At 41.6% G+C, this 17,367-nt stretch overlaps 1 protein-coding gene across 1 annotated transcript in view; it reads right to left on the bottom strand.

Annotated features, from left to right (window-relative positions):
- ACBD6 (acyl-CoA binding domain containing 6) overlaps positions 1 to 17,367 on the bottom strand; it is a 172,390-nt gene that overhangs the window by 116,568 nt on the left and 38,455 nt on the right. Inside the window, exon 4 of the mRNA XM_054981553.1 lies at positions 4,977 to 5,059. Within this exon, the coding sequence (XP_054837528.1) occupies positions 4,977 to 5,059 (83 nt within the window). The remainder of the gene's footprint in view (positions 1 to 4,976; positions 5,060 to 17,367) is intronic.

The raw sequence follows: 17,367 nt of genomic DNA, 5'->3' as shown, positions 1-17,367 counted from the left end.
GGGCAAGAAAAGAAGGCTCAGGAGGAGCACTCCTTTGTCATTATGGAATTTTAAGAAAGCTGGTTCACAAAGGAGAGCCCTCAATTCTTACACTCTCCTGGCTGATGTGATGGGCCCTGCTGCCTTGTAGGACGCCACAGAAAGCTCTGATGTGGCCACTGGTTTGAAAGGTTAATGCATCAGGGCTGCCAGTACTAGAGACAAACTCCACTGAGGTAAAGGCAGAATGGTAGGGGGGAACAAATTAAGTAGGCCCTTCAGAAATTCTCTTGAGAGCTGAGCAGAAAATACTGTGGAATCTCCAATGTTATCATGGAAAGTTAAGATAGCTTCCAGGTGTACCTTAATCGAAAAGAGTCCAGTAGCACCTTTAAGACTAACCAACGTTACTGTAGCATAAGCTTTCGAGAATCATAATTCTCTTTGTCAGATGCGTACCTCAAGTGATGCAACTGACAGCCCCCCTACCTTTAGATCAAGCAAATACTCAAAAATATGATTCAGGCCACAAGATTCAGGGGAAATCTTACTGTCATAGGAACCAATTTTGTAGGGGTCTCAAATGGAATCTAGCAAAAGGCTCTACTGCCATAGTGGACACCATAAGACCCAACAGCTTCTGGATGGAATGCGCTGATGGTAATCTACAAACACAGAATCGTGTAATCATTTAATCATTGTTTGTACGGAACAGGCTTTGTCTTCAGGGAGAAAGGCTCTGCCCTGTGTAGCATCTTAGACAGCCCCAATAAAGGTAAGTTTGCTGGGGTTAATTTGGATTTTTCCCAATTTATTAACAGGTCCATTTCTGACAGGGTTGATGTAACAAGTCATTAACATCTCTCTTGAGAGAACAGTGAGCAACCAATCATCTAAACAAGGGAATAAGGTACATCTCTTCATGGAAAGGAACGTGAATTTTGTGAATACCCTGGGTGCAGCTGAAAGATCAAAGGGTAACACTGTATGTTGAAAATGTCTATCACCACAACAAAAGCAGAGGTGTTTTTTGCAGCTGTCATTTATAGCAATAATATGAAAAGTACACATCTTTGAAATCTAATTCAACAAACCATGCCTTTTTTTGCAACAGTGAAATAACTTCAGAAAGGGATAACATTTTAAACTTTGAGACCTTCAAAAATTTGTTTAAACCTCTTAGGTCTAAAATTGGTCTCCTTCCTCAATCCTGCTTAACTATAGTAAAGTATGAGTAAAAGCCTTTGAAACACTTGGAGTGGGGAACTTCTTGAATAGCCCCCTTTGTTAACAGATGAATTACTTCCTCCTCTAACACAGCTGGCCCTGACCTGGATAGCCCAGGTGAGCCTGATCTTGTCAGACCTCAGAAGCTAAGCAGGGTCTGCCTTGATTAGTAGTAGGATGGGAGACCTCCAATGAAGAACAGGGTTGCAGAGGCAGGCAATGGCAAGGCAATGTAAGTCTCTTGCCTTGAAAACCCCGCCAGGGGTTGCCATAAGTCAGCTATTACTTGAAGGCACTCTCCACCACCACCTAACACAGTGGAGGACAACGAATAACAGATAACTATATTTGGCTCCAATGGGAGCAACCTGAACTCTAGGTAGCATCACTTTTCTACAACAGCCAAGACCCAGGAGTCTTGTGTGATGCCCTGCCATGCTGGAAAGTACGGGGCCAGCCTGTTTAGGAAGGAGAGTTTGTACTCTAATCACTGGAAGGAATTTCCTTTATGGGACAGATGGTTGGCGGACTGAGATGAATGTTTGTTCCTCCTTTTGCCCTGGGAATCCTGGGGTTGCGGTTGCAGAGCAAACGAGGGCCTGTATGACTGCTGTTGAGGGGCGGGTTGACATCTGTAGGATCTTGAAAACTGCTGCTGGTGCACATATTTTGGGAAATACTTTGGTTTATAGAATGTAGTTGGTTGAAGTATTAGACCCACCGATTTTGCCATTGATTTATTTTTCCTCATCCTGTCTAGCGATTCATCAATTTTGTTACTGAACAATTCCTTTCCTTCAAAGGGCAAATCTTTTAACGTAGCCCTCAATTCATGCAGCAATGCTGCTGATCAGAGCCATGAGTGTCACCTAAATACTATTTCTGAGGCTATGGATCTACTTGCACAGTCTACAGCATGTCTGGCTGCATTTAGCTGCTGTTTAGTCAATTTGGAAAACTCTGCTTGGATCACTTTAACCAAGGTCTTGTTTTCTTCCAAAAGGGAATCAATGTGTTGACTCATGATCTCACAGAAACATTTGGTATCTTCTCATTATGGCATTATAGTTGGCTACCTTAAAAGCCAAGGCGTCTGATGTGTATATTTTAATGCCTACGGCATCTAACTTCCACCCTTCCTTATCAAGCAGCGTGGAGTGGTTGCCAGCTTGTTGCATAGATAGTAAAGCCTCTGTCACTAATGAATTTGCTGGTGAGTGCATGAATAGAAATTCACATCCATTCTCCTTGACCTTATACATCTTACATGACAAAAGGGGCTGTGGATGCAGGCTTCAGTCACATGTTGAAGGCATTATCTAGCAAACCTTGTAGAACCAGGAAGGCTAAAGGGCCTGATTCAACATTGTATAGAATTTTCAGGATTGGACCAGAAGGTTTCGGTTCCAAAATTGCAATATCCAGTCCTAGGAACTTTGCCATTCTCATTAGTTGTTCGTAGCCTTAGATGGCATAGGTTGCATAAAAACTTGTTGGTTCCACTGTCTCCATTGTGGGTAGAACATTGTGGGTGGGGCTTGAGGGTATGGAAACCACTGAGGTTGTTGAGAGCCCCATATTATAGGAACTGACTGTTTGGAACCATGACCTTGGGAAGTATTCCCTTCATCCTCTTGCGTGCCTGATGCTAAGGCAGCGAGTTCTGGGGAATTTTAATCATGTCCTCATTGGAGGATGAAGCCAAATCTACAACCCTCGTCGACGGAGATTGTGTATGAGGAGGAGAAATGCAGTCAGCATCTAAAGCTCTGTCAGATGCGCAACTCTGTAGAAGTTATCTCTGACTTGGTGAGTCTTTGTGAGAGTGCTTGGTTTTTTTGTTTGCCTGCTTAGGCAGCAGTTCTGATCTGGTTGGTGGAACTGATGAGGAGCTCAGCTGTGAAGGGGATGCTGGATCCTATGGCTGAACCAATAGAACTGGGGCAGATGGAGCATGAGCCCTTCTGTCCGCTTCAGCTGATCACTTTTGAGGCTGTGTGTCAGGAGCTCCAAGAGCCTTCTCACAGAGGGCTGCTTTGAGTCTTGCTGCCCTCTCATTACATGCCTTAAGTGCGAATCGCTGGGACACTTTACAAGATGCCATGATGTGGCCTTCTCCCAAGCAAATGAAGCATGAATCATGTTCGTCAGATTGTGCCATTTTCATACCACACTTCATACATTTCTTAAAGAGTTGTGAGGCCAAAAAGTTTCACTCACAAGCTCGATGACAGAGCCTGACAAAAAAACCTCCAGAAAATGACGAAACATGTCCTTTCTCCAAGACAGCGAAGAGAGGACTGAGGGAGGAGCGCTCCCCCTCCTAGGCCACAAGCCGTTTGGGCGCATAAATAGCGGCACGCGATGGGGAGGAAGTACTCTTTTTTTCAAAGAATTTTATTGATAAGTTACAAGATACATATATGATACATTTTACAAATTCTAAATTTTCAAGTTTTTAAACAAAACACAAAACAACTTTCAACTATTTACAATATTGCTATTTTTGATGTCTACTTTCTGTAGTCTTGCTATGCACTATAATATTAATAAGATAATTGTTTTCTATAATACCTTACAAACTTATAAATGATTGATAAGAGGTTAAAGGTGGTTGATGTTATTAGCTGCAATATACTAAAAAAGGGGGACCATTTTTCTAGAAAGTCTGTTGTGTTAGGATAATGTTCAGGAGGGAGTGCTCTTGAAAGCTCTTGAAATCAAACTTTTAACCTCTCCAGCTGGCCATGTGGGACTGCACAGAAGCCCAAAGATGAACACCACTTTTTTCCCAGATTACTTTGGCATACTATTCAGAGACTGAAAAAAAATCAGTAATTTTTACTTTAAAATTACAAGTTCAAAAAGGCCACTGAGGTTGTGAAGGTATTTTAAATTGATTAATCAACACATTAGTTAAAAGCACATTGATAAATCAATTAAAAATTAATACACTGCCATTCTAAACATGTTTACTTAAAAGTAGTCCCATAAAGCTAAATGGAACTTAACATTAGTAACTACACTTAGGATTGCAACCTCAAATTGGTTGATCAGTTATTTACATTTTGCCTTCATTATCTCAAAATACATGTTACCTAACAGGAGAACAATCCATTTGTGTTTTTTAATATCAACATTTCTGTAAGAACTCTAAATTTTCCATTTCCTGGTTTTCCTCATTTAACTGTAACTTCCATTCTGCATCATCATAGCTTTTCCAATTTAATCTCCTTTTATCTTTTATTTCAAAAGCTGACCTCAATTAGTAACCTTACTTTTACGTTGTAATTTTTAAAACATGCTGCCTTTATTCTCCTTGACCAGCAACATTTAATAGCAGCATCTTTATCCATAATCTTCAAACAGCACTTCTGTCAAGAAACTGAGACTTAGGTATTGAATATTCAGAATTTTAAAAAAATTGCTGTTGAATACAGTTCATAAATGAAAATGAAGAGCTATTTTAAAACTCATTACAGTACCAAATCAGTATTTTCCAGAAAAATAACTGCAAAAAAATGCTTTTAATAAAGGTCAGAAAAACAGATCAGTAAGTAAAACAGAGAAAACGCACACACACCTTCCCCAAACATCCCACACTAAGGAAAGAGCAGTACCTGGCAGCAATACAGACAGCTATTGATTTAAACAATTACAGACCTAGAAAGTTCTTTCCCGTCATTTTTTTATCTAGCTGCAATGTTTGCATGATGTTCAAAACAAATGCCGAATGAAAATGAAGCCATAAAAATATCACTGAGATTCACCTGATGGTCTCTTCTTGGTACAGTGAGCTGACAACTGGGCCTCCAAAGCCAGCTTTTCCTTCCTTCCCTTTCTTTTCTGTTACCTGAAAAAAAACATAAAAACAGTTTTTCCCCATTAGCTTTCTGTCACGACACAGTTCTTGCATGAGAGCGGTCCCCTAAAATCAACCACCCCTTTCGTTATCACCACGTTCAATCAACACAGATCCATCACATCATTAAAGGCCTAGAAACAAAAGTGTTTAGCAAAGCTCTGCAAGTAGCCCCCAAAGGATGTATTTTCTCCACAAACAATATACAGCAAGTAATTAAGAAACCTTCTTACAGCCATGCAAACTGATATTATGGGGAACGCAGGAATTGCTCACTACTTATGATGTTTTTCTTATGATAAAAATATATTTTCAAAGGGGATAAAAGGTACTACGTTGATGCTTTTGGAGTGTCTGTACTAAGATCTACAATCTTTGTCTATTTTGGAAAACACTGTCAGACAGATTTTTCAAAGGAAGGTAGATGATCGTCTAATCAGACTTTGTTTATGGCAGGGGGATAGACTGCTCATCATCCAGCTACTGGGTAATATTACCAACGTTGACTTCTATTGACTCTTTTTCCTACTTCATCGTCTAAAATTGATCTCCGGCTTAGTTTATATAAAGACTACCACATTTTTCTACCACTCTCTGCCTTACAAGGGACCAGTGTGTTCCAATTACTGCTGGGGAGATATCTGATTAACTGCTTGGCTATTATATTCTCAAAGGGAATGGGGCTATTCATTTGTTTCTCTGTTCCTGTAGTCTTTCATGCAGCATGAAACCCAGCACTAACTGAATTTTGCACCCAGCACTATCATTAATATATTTAATTCTCAACGTTGCCAAATCTGTGGATACTTAAATTCAGAGACTGGATTCATGAACAGACAAGATTGATCCTTCTACAATCTGAAAAAAAAAACCCACAGAAAAATCTAAAATCTTTTTAAAAAGCCAAAACAATAGAAGCACCTGTAGCTTTAATATAATAATAATAATAATAACATTCGATTTATATACCGCCCTTCAGGACAACTTAATGCCCACTCAGAGCGGTTTACAAAGTGTTATTATTATTACCCCACAACAATCACCCTGTGAGGTGGGTGGGGCTAAGAGAGCTCAAGAGAACTGTGACTCGCCCAAGGTCACCCAGCTGGCTTTGTGGAGGAGTGGGGAATCAAACCCGGCTCTCCAGATTAGAGTCCCGTGCTCTTAACCACTACACCAAACTGACTAAGAAACAAGTGCCATTTTAGTGGCATTGTAGAGACTGCTAGATAACCTCAACAGCATTGCCAGCCTTCAAACTTTTTTTTCTGTCAGAAAAAGGCAGGGGGAGAAGCTAGGCTTTTCCCAGGGCTGTTTTGGCCTTTGAGGGAGGACTCACTGGAGCCAGGCCTGGCAGCAACCACTGGGTGATTTGATAGCACGCTTGCATGACTCACTCAGGACCAGCTGTTCGCTACTGTTCATCAGCAATCTCCCACAAAAGCCAGTGTGAGTAGTGGTTAGAACATAAGACTAAAATGTGGGAGTACCAGGTCCAAATCCCCACGCTGCCATGGAAGCTCACTGGGTGACCTTGGGCCAGTCATAGGATTGTTGTGAGGATAAAAGGGAGGATTGTTTTGTGAATAAAACGGAGAAGGAAGAAAAAGGTATGCTGCTCTGAGCTCCATGCAGGAGGGATGGAAAAAATATACTAGAGTGATACCTCAAGAGGGTCAGTTGTTGGTTGTTGTGGGTTTTCCGGGCTGTATTGCCGTGGTCTTGGCATTGTAGTTCCTGACATTTCGCCAGCAGCTGTGGCTGGCATCTTCAGAGGTGTAGCACCAAAAGACAGAGATCTCTCAGTGTCACAGTCTGAGAGATCTCTGTCTTGTGTGACACTGAGAGATCTCTGTCTTTTGGTGCTACACCTCTGAAGATGCCAGCCACAGCTGCTGGCGAAACGTCAGGAACTACAATGCCAAGACCACAGCAATACAGCCCGGAAAACCCACAACAACCATCGTTCTCCGGCCGTGAAAGCCTTCAACAATACAGGGTCAGTTGTGTTCACGTAGGCTATTCTGCTCTTCACTAATTCTGCATAGTTGCAACGATAATCCAAAACTAAAAGCCCTTTAATATACCATCTTTATCAGGACCAAGCAAAACAACACATAGCTGTGGGCAAGGTTTCAAAGTCTTCCAATCTCATCATCAGGCTGAATGCTTATTTTTAAAAAAGACAGTTGTGGAGGGGCACTGCCAAACCCAAGCAGACTGTACGCCCTCTGACAACTGTTGAGATGTGGTACAATAATATCACTGCTTTAAATACAGGAGCCACAATGAAACTTCTAGGCATTATGATAACCTAGTGCCAGGAATTTGTTGAGCCGTACCTCATGAGATATAATCCAATTTTATTTTGTATTGTTATATCCTTTTCAAATATTTAGCAAACAAGAAATCCCACAGAAAAATAATCACCATTCCCAGATGTTGACTGGGGCCTTTCCTTGGTTTTAAAAAAGAATTTTACAACTATGTGCATGTTCTGGTAACATCTAGATTAGTATATTATAATGCATTACAGCAAAGACTTGGGGGGGGGGTACAGGGACCATATCTCTCCACTATTTGTTTCTAGTCCCAGTTCAAGATGCTGGAATTTACTTTTAAAACCATATAGGGATCAACACACATTCAGGCCTGTTCTTATATGGCCTATCCTACCATTACAGTAATCTTTGGGGGCACTGCTAAATAGCTGGCAACCCACAAAGGGCTTTCTCAGTCAAGGCAGCAAAAATATGGAATTCCCCAGGGGTCATTTTGTAGAAAAAGAGCTGGAGGAACTCATTAGCATAACTCATTTGCATATGCCACACCCCTTGACATCACCAGAAGTGTGTCATTAGCATGACTGATTTGCATATGCCACACCCCCTGGCATCACCTATCCTGGCTGTTTTGGACCCAATCTTGGCCATTCAGGGCCAAACTGGCAAAAAGGGTCTGAAAATGGCCCAAAAGGGGCCCCAAATGGTCAGGATTGGGCCACTGCTGTGTGGGAGAGTGATCCACCACCCATCAGAGGCCCGATCCGGGCCGTTTCATCCCCAATGCAGGCTGAAATGGGCCCAACATGGCCGAGAGTCAGATGGGCAGGGCTACCTGACACGTGACCTCTTTCGGGAACTGCCGGAACTGTGTTCCGGCGCGTTCCCCCTCGAAATGAGCCCTGGAATTCCCTACCCAGGGAGTTTCATCTGTCCTCTTCTAGCATTACCTTTGTCCATGAGTTAAGATCTTTTTGTTTTATTTGGTATTTCCTTATTGATCCTCCTTCTTGTTTATATTTTAAGTTTTGAATACATATATTTTTAAAAGTTGGTTTTTAAACATCTTTTTAATTGTTTGCCACCTTGAGGGCTCTGATGGGGTTGCAAGATGGGATAATAATAATTTAAATAACAACGACAACAGAGGGATACCTGCACCAGCGTTCCTTCATTTCAGTTCATTTACTTTTGATTTATACCAAAATAGATCTTTTATTTGTTCCTCCACTGCTTTATACATTTGCAGTGCACACATTGCAAAAAGCAGCAGGAAGGTGCTGAATTACAAATTAAAACAATTTACTTGCAGGTAAGCTCTGTAGCAAATCAGTGTGTTTACTCAAAAATAAGCTTACTTGAGAACAGACATACCTAGCATGCCATTGAAGTTTAAAGAGACTATCAGTGAAATCCTAAGCAGATTTACTCCAGTCTAAGGCAATTGATTTCATGTGATGTTTCTTACTATAGTCCTTTCCACACAGTATATACATGGAGACTGAGTGCTGATGGGGAATGGAGGTGGGGTGAGGGAGAAAGGGAGGCCTCTGATGTACACATATTCATTTGAAGGTAACAGATCTGCTCCACACAGTCAGGGGCCCTGAAAAGCACTGTTTATTCCCTGTGATTCCCCATTACAGGGAATAAATGGAACGTTTATAACCCTTTTCCAGGGTAGAGCATGCCACCACAACATTGCTTTCTTCCCCCTCCCCAAACCAGCCATGCACTCATGGATATTGTGTGTCCAGACACTATGACTTATTAAAAGAGATGTTGTAGGGATATTAGTACCTCTTTAAGAAGGGACTGACATACACGTAACAGAATCTAGACATAGAACCCTGATCAATACTACCTGAGGAAGTGCAGTCTACAACAGCTAGTCCTGCTGCACCCTGCAACATAGTGAAAGAAAAACAGCTGGTACCATTTGAAATTTTGCTGTGTCACACACACACTTTCTCTGCTCAAAGGCACAAGTGACTTAATATCAATCATCTTGCAATATTACGGAAATTAAACCGAGACCATAGTGTATCAGAAACAGAAAGCAGGAGCAAAGGAAGACATGTTCTATGGAGCAAACCTCTCCAAGCAACAAAAGCATACAAAGCAAAGAATACATTACCAAAAGACACCATGCCAGATCACTGCCCAAGTTGGCAAGGGAAAATATCATTCCAGACTTCATATGCAGTAGCCAGCTAACTATCATCCAGTCAGTCTTTACCAAATAAAGTGGAATCAAACCTGTTCACTGATCCTGTTCATTATCCTTGAAGAATGCCAGAAAACCTTGGTTTCCACAGAACATAAAGGATACATGCAAGTACAAAGAATGAACCAGAAAGGTTGACTATCTCTTAAAAGGAAAGTCCTGTCAACTATGACCACTTCTGACTTGTGTCAATTCAGTCATCCTACCCATCACTGCCTGACACTAAGTAAGTTCTAAAAGTGAAGGACTGAATGAAAGTGAAAAGGAAAACAGAGCTCAGAGCCATCAGCACACCAATGACACTAAATCAGAAGTCTTCTGACACCACCATGTTCAGTAATCCTGTAAAGGTCAGGGTCTGAAGACACATCGAAACAGAGGTAGCATGATATGAAGCTTGACCAGTGTGGTTTCTACTCCCAACCCTCTACCTGACAGATTTAACCCAAATGGCTTTTGAATGTACTAAGGCCAGCATCAAGAAAGGGAAATGGGAAAAGAACAGCAACTTTTCTTTTCCCTCAGGGTTAACAGAAGATGGTTCAGAAAACAGGATAGGAACTATTTACAGGTGTAATATAGTCTTGCTGGGCCCATTCATTTCTAAGGTTATAGTTGAATATTTAGGCAAAGCAAAACATTTTTATTTGTCATTCTGGTCCAAACAAGGGCAAGGCTTGGACCGTCTTTCCGGATGCCGTATCTGTGAGCGAGTTAAGTGCATAATAAACTACTCTCAATTTTAGAAAATTAATGTGACATTCTTTTTCACTTTCTGACCAAAGCCCATTAATAGACACCTCCTCACAATGGCCACCCTACCCTTCCAAGGATGCATCCATAGTAAGGGTGACCTCATGTCTAGGAAGCCCAAAGGGGATTCCTTTGGACAGATTGTTATTATCTGTCCACCAATCCAAGGAGCGTAGAACCCGTCTGGGAACAGAGAACTTAGTCTGGGATGACTGACTCTGAGGGTCAAATCGTCTGATAAACCATAATTGCAACGGCTTCATTCTCAAACATGCAAACAGGACTATCGCCGTTGTAGAGGCCATAAGTCCTAGTAGGACTTGAATTATTTGAGCTGATTGGAAACGTTTCCTCAGGAAATACTGTGCTGTTTACCAACCTAACGCAGCGGTCTGCAGGTAAAAAGGCTTTATTGGCTACAGAATCTAGAGTAGCTCCAATGAACTTCACCGTTCTTCTAGGTGTTAGGTTTGATTTTTTTCTCATTTACTACAAGACCCAAGTCCTTATATGTGGATAGTGTCCGTGATGTCAGAGATTTTAATTCCTCTGCAGAGTGTGCAGTGATTAACAAATCATCCAGGTATGGGTAGACAGAGCATCCTAACCTTCTGAGCTGAGCTACTACAACCATCATACATTTAGTAAATACCGTAGGGGCCGTAGCTAGACCAAAGGATAGTGCTATCTATTGAAATACCCGATCGTGGAACACAAAAGTATGATATCTCCTGTGTTCCTGGCAAATAGAAATATGGAATTAAGTGTCCTGCAAATCCAGGACTGCAAACTCTGTGGTGGCCCCTATCCTGTGGAATGACCTGCCTGAGGAAGTCAGAAGAGCCACTCTCCTGGCTTTTCGTAAACGATGTAAAACCGAACTATTCAAAAAGGCTTTTTACTTAAATGGGAGGGATGTATTGTAGGGAAGGGATCTCAGATGCTTCACTAATGAGTTAAGGACCATAGACTTCATCACTATATTGCCTTACATATTATCTGTGGCTTTAAATATGTACTCCTATGTACCAGCAGTGCTCCATATTGTCTAATGTTAGTCCTAGAATTGATTATGTTCTGCTTCAGTATTTTTTCTACTCTGTATTGGATTCTTGCTAATACTATGTCTTTTAAACTTGTATCTATTTACCCTATGGTATTGTTTATGAAATATCCTTGATACTGTATTGAAATGTACTTGATACTGATTGTACTAATCTCATACTGTGTAATCTGCCTTGAGTCTCACTGAGAAAGGCGGACAATAAATGACATACATACATACATACACACTTGGGGAAATCATATTAATTACTCATGGTAAAGTAACCATCCTAAATTTTGATACTTGCAGGTAATCATTGAGGCAACTTAAATCTAATATAGGCCTCTTTCCTCCATCCTTTTTGTCCACTAAAAAGAAGCGGGAAAAGAAACCAAAAGGATTATCAGATACTGATACTCTTTGAAGGGCCCCTTTACTCAATAATGACTGAATTTCTACCTGCAACTCTGGGAACATATTTATAGCGGCTTGCCCTGATAAATAAGCAGGAGGCAAAGTGTTAAACGCCAACCTGTAACTGTTTTCAGTTATTGTCAGAACCCAGCTATCTTCAGAAATAATTTTCCAACAATCAAAGGGCTGTGATAATCTGTTTAGAAACGAATTTGGGGCTGCTTCCCACTGGTTATCTAGTCATAACGGCTTCCTGCAACCCTGAGGGGGTTCCTTCTGAGCCTGAACTTGGAGTGCTGGCTTCCCACTGACCGTCTCCGAGACTGATCTGAATTCGAATATTGTGCCTGGTATGGATACTGTGTTACATAAAGCTGGAACCTATAATAGCGATATTCTTTTCTGGATTGGAAGCCCTGTCTCCCTGGGTTCCTGTAGGATGGTGATCCAGAAGTTTGAGGTAGAATGCCATATGATTTCGCTGTCTGACAATCTTTATTCTTTTTCAACAAATACTCATCCGTTTTCTCTGAAAACAGAGTAGTCCCCTCCAATGGCATGTCTTCAATTTTATTTTTAGTTTCCAAAGGCAATGCCGTAGTATGTAGCCACACGTGTCTGTGCAACGCTACTGCAGTGTTGAGGCCCCTGGCTGAAGTATCCAAAACATGCTTACTTGTGCTGATTTGTTGTTTGGAAAGGATGATGGCTTCATCCTGAATCAGTTTGGCAAGGGACTTCCTCTCATCAGGTAAGGCCATCAGGTAAGAGGCCATCTTCGGCCATAGGAAAATTTGGTAGCCACTCACGATGGCTAAAAAGCTGGCCATCTTGATTGTAAGGACTGAGCTGAGTATAATTTTCTTCCCACTGCGTCCAGCTTCTTGTCTTCTTTGTCAACTGCTATGGAAAGACTACCCTGTCTCTGCTTCACTTGTAGCTCCTCCATAATCATTGATGAGGCAGGTGGATGATTGAACAGGTAGGGACACTTATCTTTCTTGACTTTATATATAGTTTCCACCTTCTTTGCAGTGGCTGGGGTGGAAGTGGGTTTTTGGCGCAGATCATTCATGATTTCAACTAAGCCCTAGATCATTGGGAATGCTACAACTTCTGACGTATCAGCCAGTTTGGTGTAGTGGTTAAGAGCATGGGACTCTAATCTGGAGAGCCGGGTTTGATTCCCCACTCCTCCACTTCAAGCCAGCTGGGTGATCTTGGGTCAGTCACAGCTCCTAGGAGCTCTCTCAGCCCCACCCACCTCACAAGGTGTTGTTGTTGTAGGGATAATAATGACATACTTTGTAAACCGCCCTGAGTGGATGTTAAGTCATCCTGAAGGGTGGTATATAAATCAAATGTTTTTCTTGTTGTTGTTGTTATTAAATATGTTTCAGGATGCTGTCCCTAACCTTAGGCTGCAGTGCTGAAACATCAACGTCGAGGGACTTTGCCATACACATCATCTGTTCTGCATACAGCTTATAATTTATAGTAGGGGATTTCCAATCCGACTTCCCTACTGTCTCCTCTGGTGATGGTACTGATGTAAAGCTAGGACTCCATTCCGATCCAAGTTCCCTTTCTGAATCCAATTCCTGTCTTAAAGTTGATGGGCGAAGCTGAGGGTACCATGTTAGGTCCGATACCTGCGACTTGCTCGAAGCAGATTTGGATGATCCCAGCGGTGAAAGGGAGTAGGTTGGGTAGTATTCCTACTCATGTGGATAGCCAGGCAAAGGATATGGTGGGTACCAAGGAGCCCTTGGATAGTGGTATTGAGGCCTCTCTTTGGAACTGGATTGCTGCCTCCAATGCTCAACTGTCGACTCGGCTCTGTTGCCTGAAGCCGGGTAAGTGTAACTCGATCTCCTGACTGAGGGCAGAGGCAAAGATCCAGTGGTCAGATGGGGACAGGTGAAGCAGCTTACTGAGGAGACTTGTGTTTCATCTCGTCCTTGTGCTTGTGTCATGGAGGCTCAGTGACATGTTTGTCAGCTCCAATCAGAGCTGGAGATCTCAACTCTCTGCTCCATGGAGTGGTTTTGTTGCCCTCGTCCAGTAAAATGCTCACTCTTGAACAGGCTGAGGTTATGGTGTCCCAAGATCGGGAGCGTGGCCAGCTTTGACCACTTGGAACCGATGGATCCAATGGTGATGCAGCCAATTGGATCCGATTCTAACACTTGCTCCGACATGGTTCCAGCAGTTGGGTGCACTGATCGCTCCACCAGGGCAGATTTCTTTGCCACCTGGCTTGTGGAGCTAGAGATGGCCTTTTCCCAAAGCATGGCTTTTAAGTCTCAATAATCAATCTCCTCTTGCCTTCGGGGTAAATAGCTGACAATGTTTGCAGCACTCCACAATGTGTCCTTCTCCCAGACACGCTAGGCATAATGCATGGCCATCTGTCTCTGACATCTTGGTCCCGCAGCCCTCACACTTTTTAAAAAGGGACTTCTCTGTCATCGCAGAAAGAGCTGGGATGAAGAGAACTCTAAATATTCCCAAGGCTGGGATAGCCTCTGACTCACCCTTCTCACTGTCAAAAACCAGAACAAAGATCAAAATATCTTATAAACTTACAACTATTAAGTTTTAGAACAACTATTAATTTTACTGTAGTAACTATAAAAAATTGCACAGCCTAAGAAGACGTCTGTTCTCCACGGTGGCAAAAAACAAAGTGAGGGAGAGGGGATGACTTCAAACACCACATGACCATTTTCGATGGGAAAAGCCGGCTCAGAACGGTCCATGGGGGAGGTTGCCCGTCCAAATAGCCTAAAAGCTAGGAAATCCTGTTCTGAGTGGCAGGCCTGCACAAGCACAGTTCCCAATGTGGGACTGCACTGAAGACCATAGATGAACCATAACAAAAAATTCTCCTAATCATCACCTGCTATAACTGCAAGCATCTCACACAAACAGTTATCGGTAGTAAACATTTTCAGTATCGTTTTAAAAGTTAATTTTGTTTAATAGTAACAGTTAAGTAAATTGTTTTCATAGTTATTGCAAGTATATTTTTGTTCTAATAAAGTCCAAAAATATTTGACCATTATTTGGTCAGTTGGTCAATCAAATCATTGGTTGACCCAAAGCATCAGCAGGCAAGATTCTAAATGCAGAATTGAACTCGCCACATGAAAAGAATGAACTCTTCGACTGACCTAGAGTCTCTTTCCCTAAAGACAGAGTCAAAATCCTTTACTTGCCTCTCAACACATGCTTTTTTATCGACTCATGGTGCTTACTGCTTAACTTATTACATGGCCTACAGGGTCCTAGGTGCTCTCCGCCCTATTCCTTATGTAGTATGTTACAGTCAGAACAATCCTTGCTTCTACACATGCTTGAAAAAGTATGCATTAATAGCGAGACTACAGTTGTCAACTCTCATGCAAGCCTCATGGATCTGAGAAATTCTCCTCCATCCCTGCACTTTGTGAAGCAATTATTCTGATAAAATTGATCAGAAACCAGGCAGCAAAAAACACAGTCAAAACAAGAACGGCCAAGTGTGTCCATTCCTGGCTCAATGCAGTGTATTTTTCAATAAAAGAATAGCTGGTTTCAGAGTACAATCAGATCCTGACTAGCTGTCACTGGCAATGGTGCTCCAGAGGGCTACAAGTCTGAAAGCTGTATTCCAAATGGAATGGAAATACAGGGAGTCATATTTGCTAACATCATTAATTCACTTTTGCCTCTACCCCTCCTTATTCTTTTATTCATGATGTCAAGATATATACTTTTAAATTGTTGTCAAGCATAAAAGAGGTGCCACGTGTCCCACATCAGAGGTTAACATATAATGACAGACACATTAAATACCCTGTCCAATGCCTCCATGGTGATTTTAGCTCCATCTTCCCTTTAAAAAAAAAGACAGCAACTCAAACACAGTTATAAGCTCTAACAGTATTAAAATCAAATTATGATTGAAAAATGAAATACCTGAAAAGGATGACTCTACCATAAAAAGCACTGCATACAGGAAGAAAGATTCAGAATGATAACACTGAAATAGCTTCCTTTACAGGGCCTCTGATCTTTCAGCGTGAAGTCTATCTTCTGATGCTTTAGTACAATGATAGTCAAACTATGTTCTGGGAAACACCAGCATTCCTCAACCGGAAAATCAAACATTAAGAACCACTGCTTTAATATAGACAAAGATTTTTATTCCACAGGAGTAGCCTGTTGGGCTGCTGCAACAACAACAAAACCCTGAAAGCTGACCTCGACCAATTTTATTTGGTTGTAGGAGTCAGCCCAAAATTTTAGGACCCACTCATTTTTCAGTCTTCAGAGTTCTGTATATTAATTACTGTATTTTCTAATCCTAACCTCTGCAAAGTTTATTTGAACTTTACTAAAGCTATGACAAAAGTTAACATATAAACAAGCAATGAAAAGAACTTCATGAACCATGCCACACAACAAAACATATTCTGATGTAAAAGGATAAATAAGCTTTATACTTTCCACTGAGACGCACTAAAATAAAACCATAGCTAAAATACTAGGCACCGCAGTGAAACTGCTAGGTGCCATGGTGACCTGGTGCCAGGGACTTCTCAAGCCCTGCCTTAAATACTAACCAAAGTATTGTGACAATCTTTCACAAGCCAGAGCCCATTCTGTTAGATGTATAAGGTGTTACGTTCAGCTGGCAGAGATATATCCAAAGTTACAAAAAGCATCAGGGCAGGGGTGAGGGGGGGTGCTCACGTGGATTATTACAGAGGTCAGAAGACCGAGTGTACCTCAGCACAGGCTATGTAACATGACAGTACAGGGCAAAGACAAAACCACGATGCAGTTGACAGAATAAACACTCGACACTGAATGGGTGTGGCTCCTCCCTATTATTAATTATTTGGAAAAATAGGATGAACCTGAATCATGTACATAAAACGGTAAAGAGGAACACATTTTGCAAACCACCCCAAGTTCCTACTGAGTTCAAGTCTGATAATGGCAAATTGAATCCCAACTCAGGAGCTACTTGAGTCTCCTTTTGAAAGTTTTCTACTGAAGTACTCCCAACTTTAATTCTATTATTCAATGTCTCAGGAGATTGAAATGCTCCCCCCACTGGTTTCCAATTCTTCCATTTTGAACATATGATTTGTGTTCATTTATTCTTATATAAAGAGATTAACCAGTTTGATCCATGTAAATGGCAGAATGGCCTTGCTGGCACATGTAAGTAAATCACATTAAAGTCTGAGGGAGTGAATAAGTCTGTGAAAGTATGGCTAATGTTAAGAGATCCTGTATAGTTAAGTGGATACGGGAACAGATTCAGCATGAGGGCTTGTTGCAGTGGCTAGTCCCTGTGTTGCACTTCTCCTGGATTGTCCACTGGAGCTAGTAAGTAGCTTCTTCAGGTTTGGGATCTGTCTGAAAGCAAAGATTGTCTTATTCTCCAAAGACTGTGAAAAACATCACCATCTAGTTGGCTCACCACTTGTAATTTTTATAGGTTTATGCACATTATTCAGATTGATCCTACTGTGTCAATTCATCAACAGCGGGGAGTGGCCTGAACCACACTGAGTAGAAA

The sequence above is a fragment of the Eublepharis macularius genome, chromosome 5 (genome assembly GCF_028583425.1).
Source record: "Eublepharis macularius isolate TG4126 chromosome 5, MPM_Emac_v1.0, whole genome shotgun sequence".
Taxonomy (NCBI): Eukaryota; Metazoa; Chordata; class Lepidosauria; order Squamata; family Eublepharidae; genus Eublepharis; species Eublepharis macularius.
The sequence above is the reverse complement of the archived record's forward strand: the minus strand, read 5'-3'. Positions and strand labels throughout refer to the sequence as shown.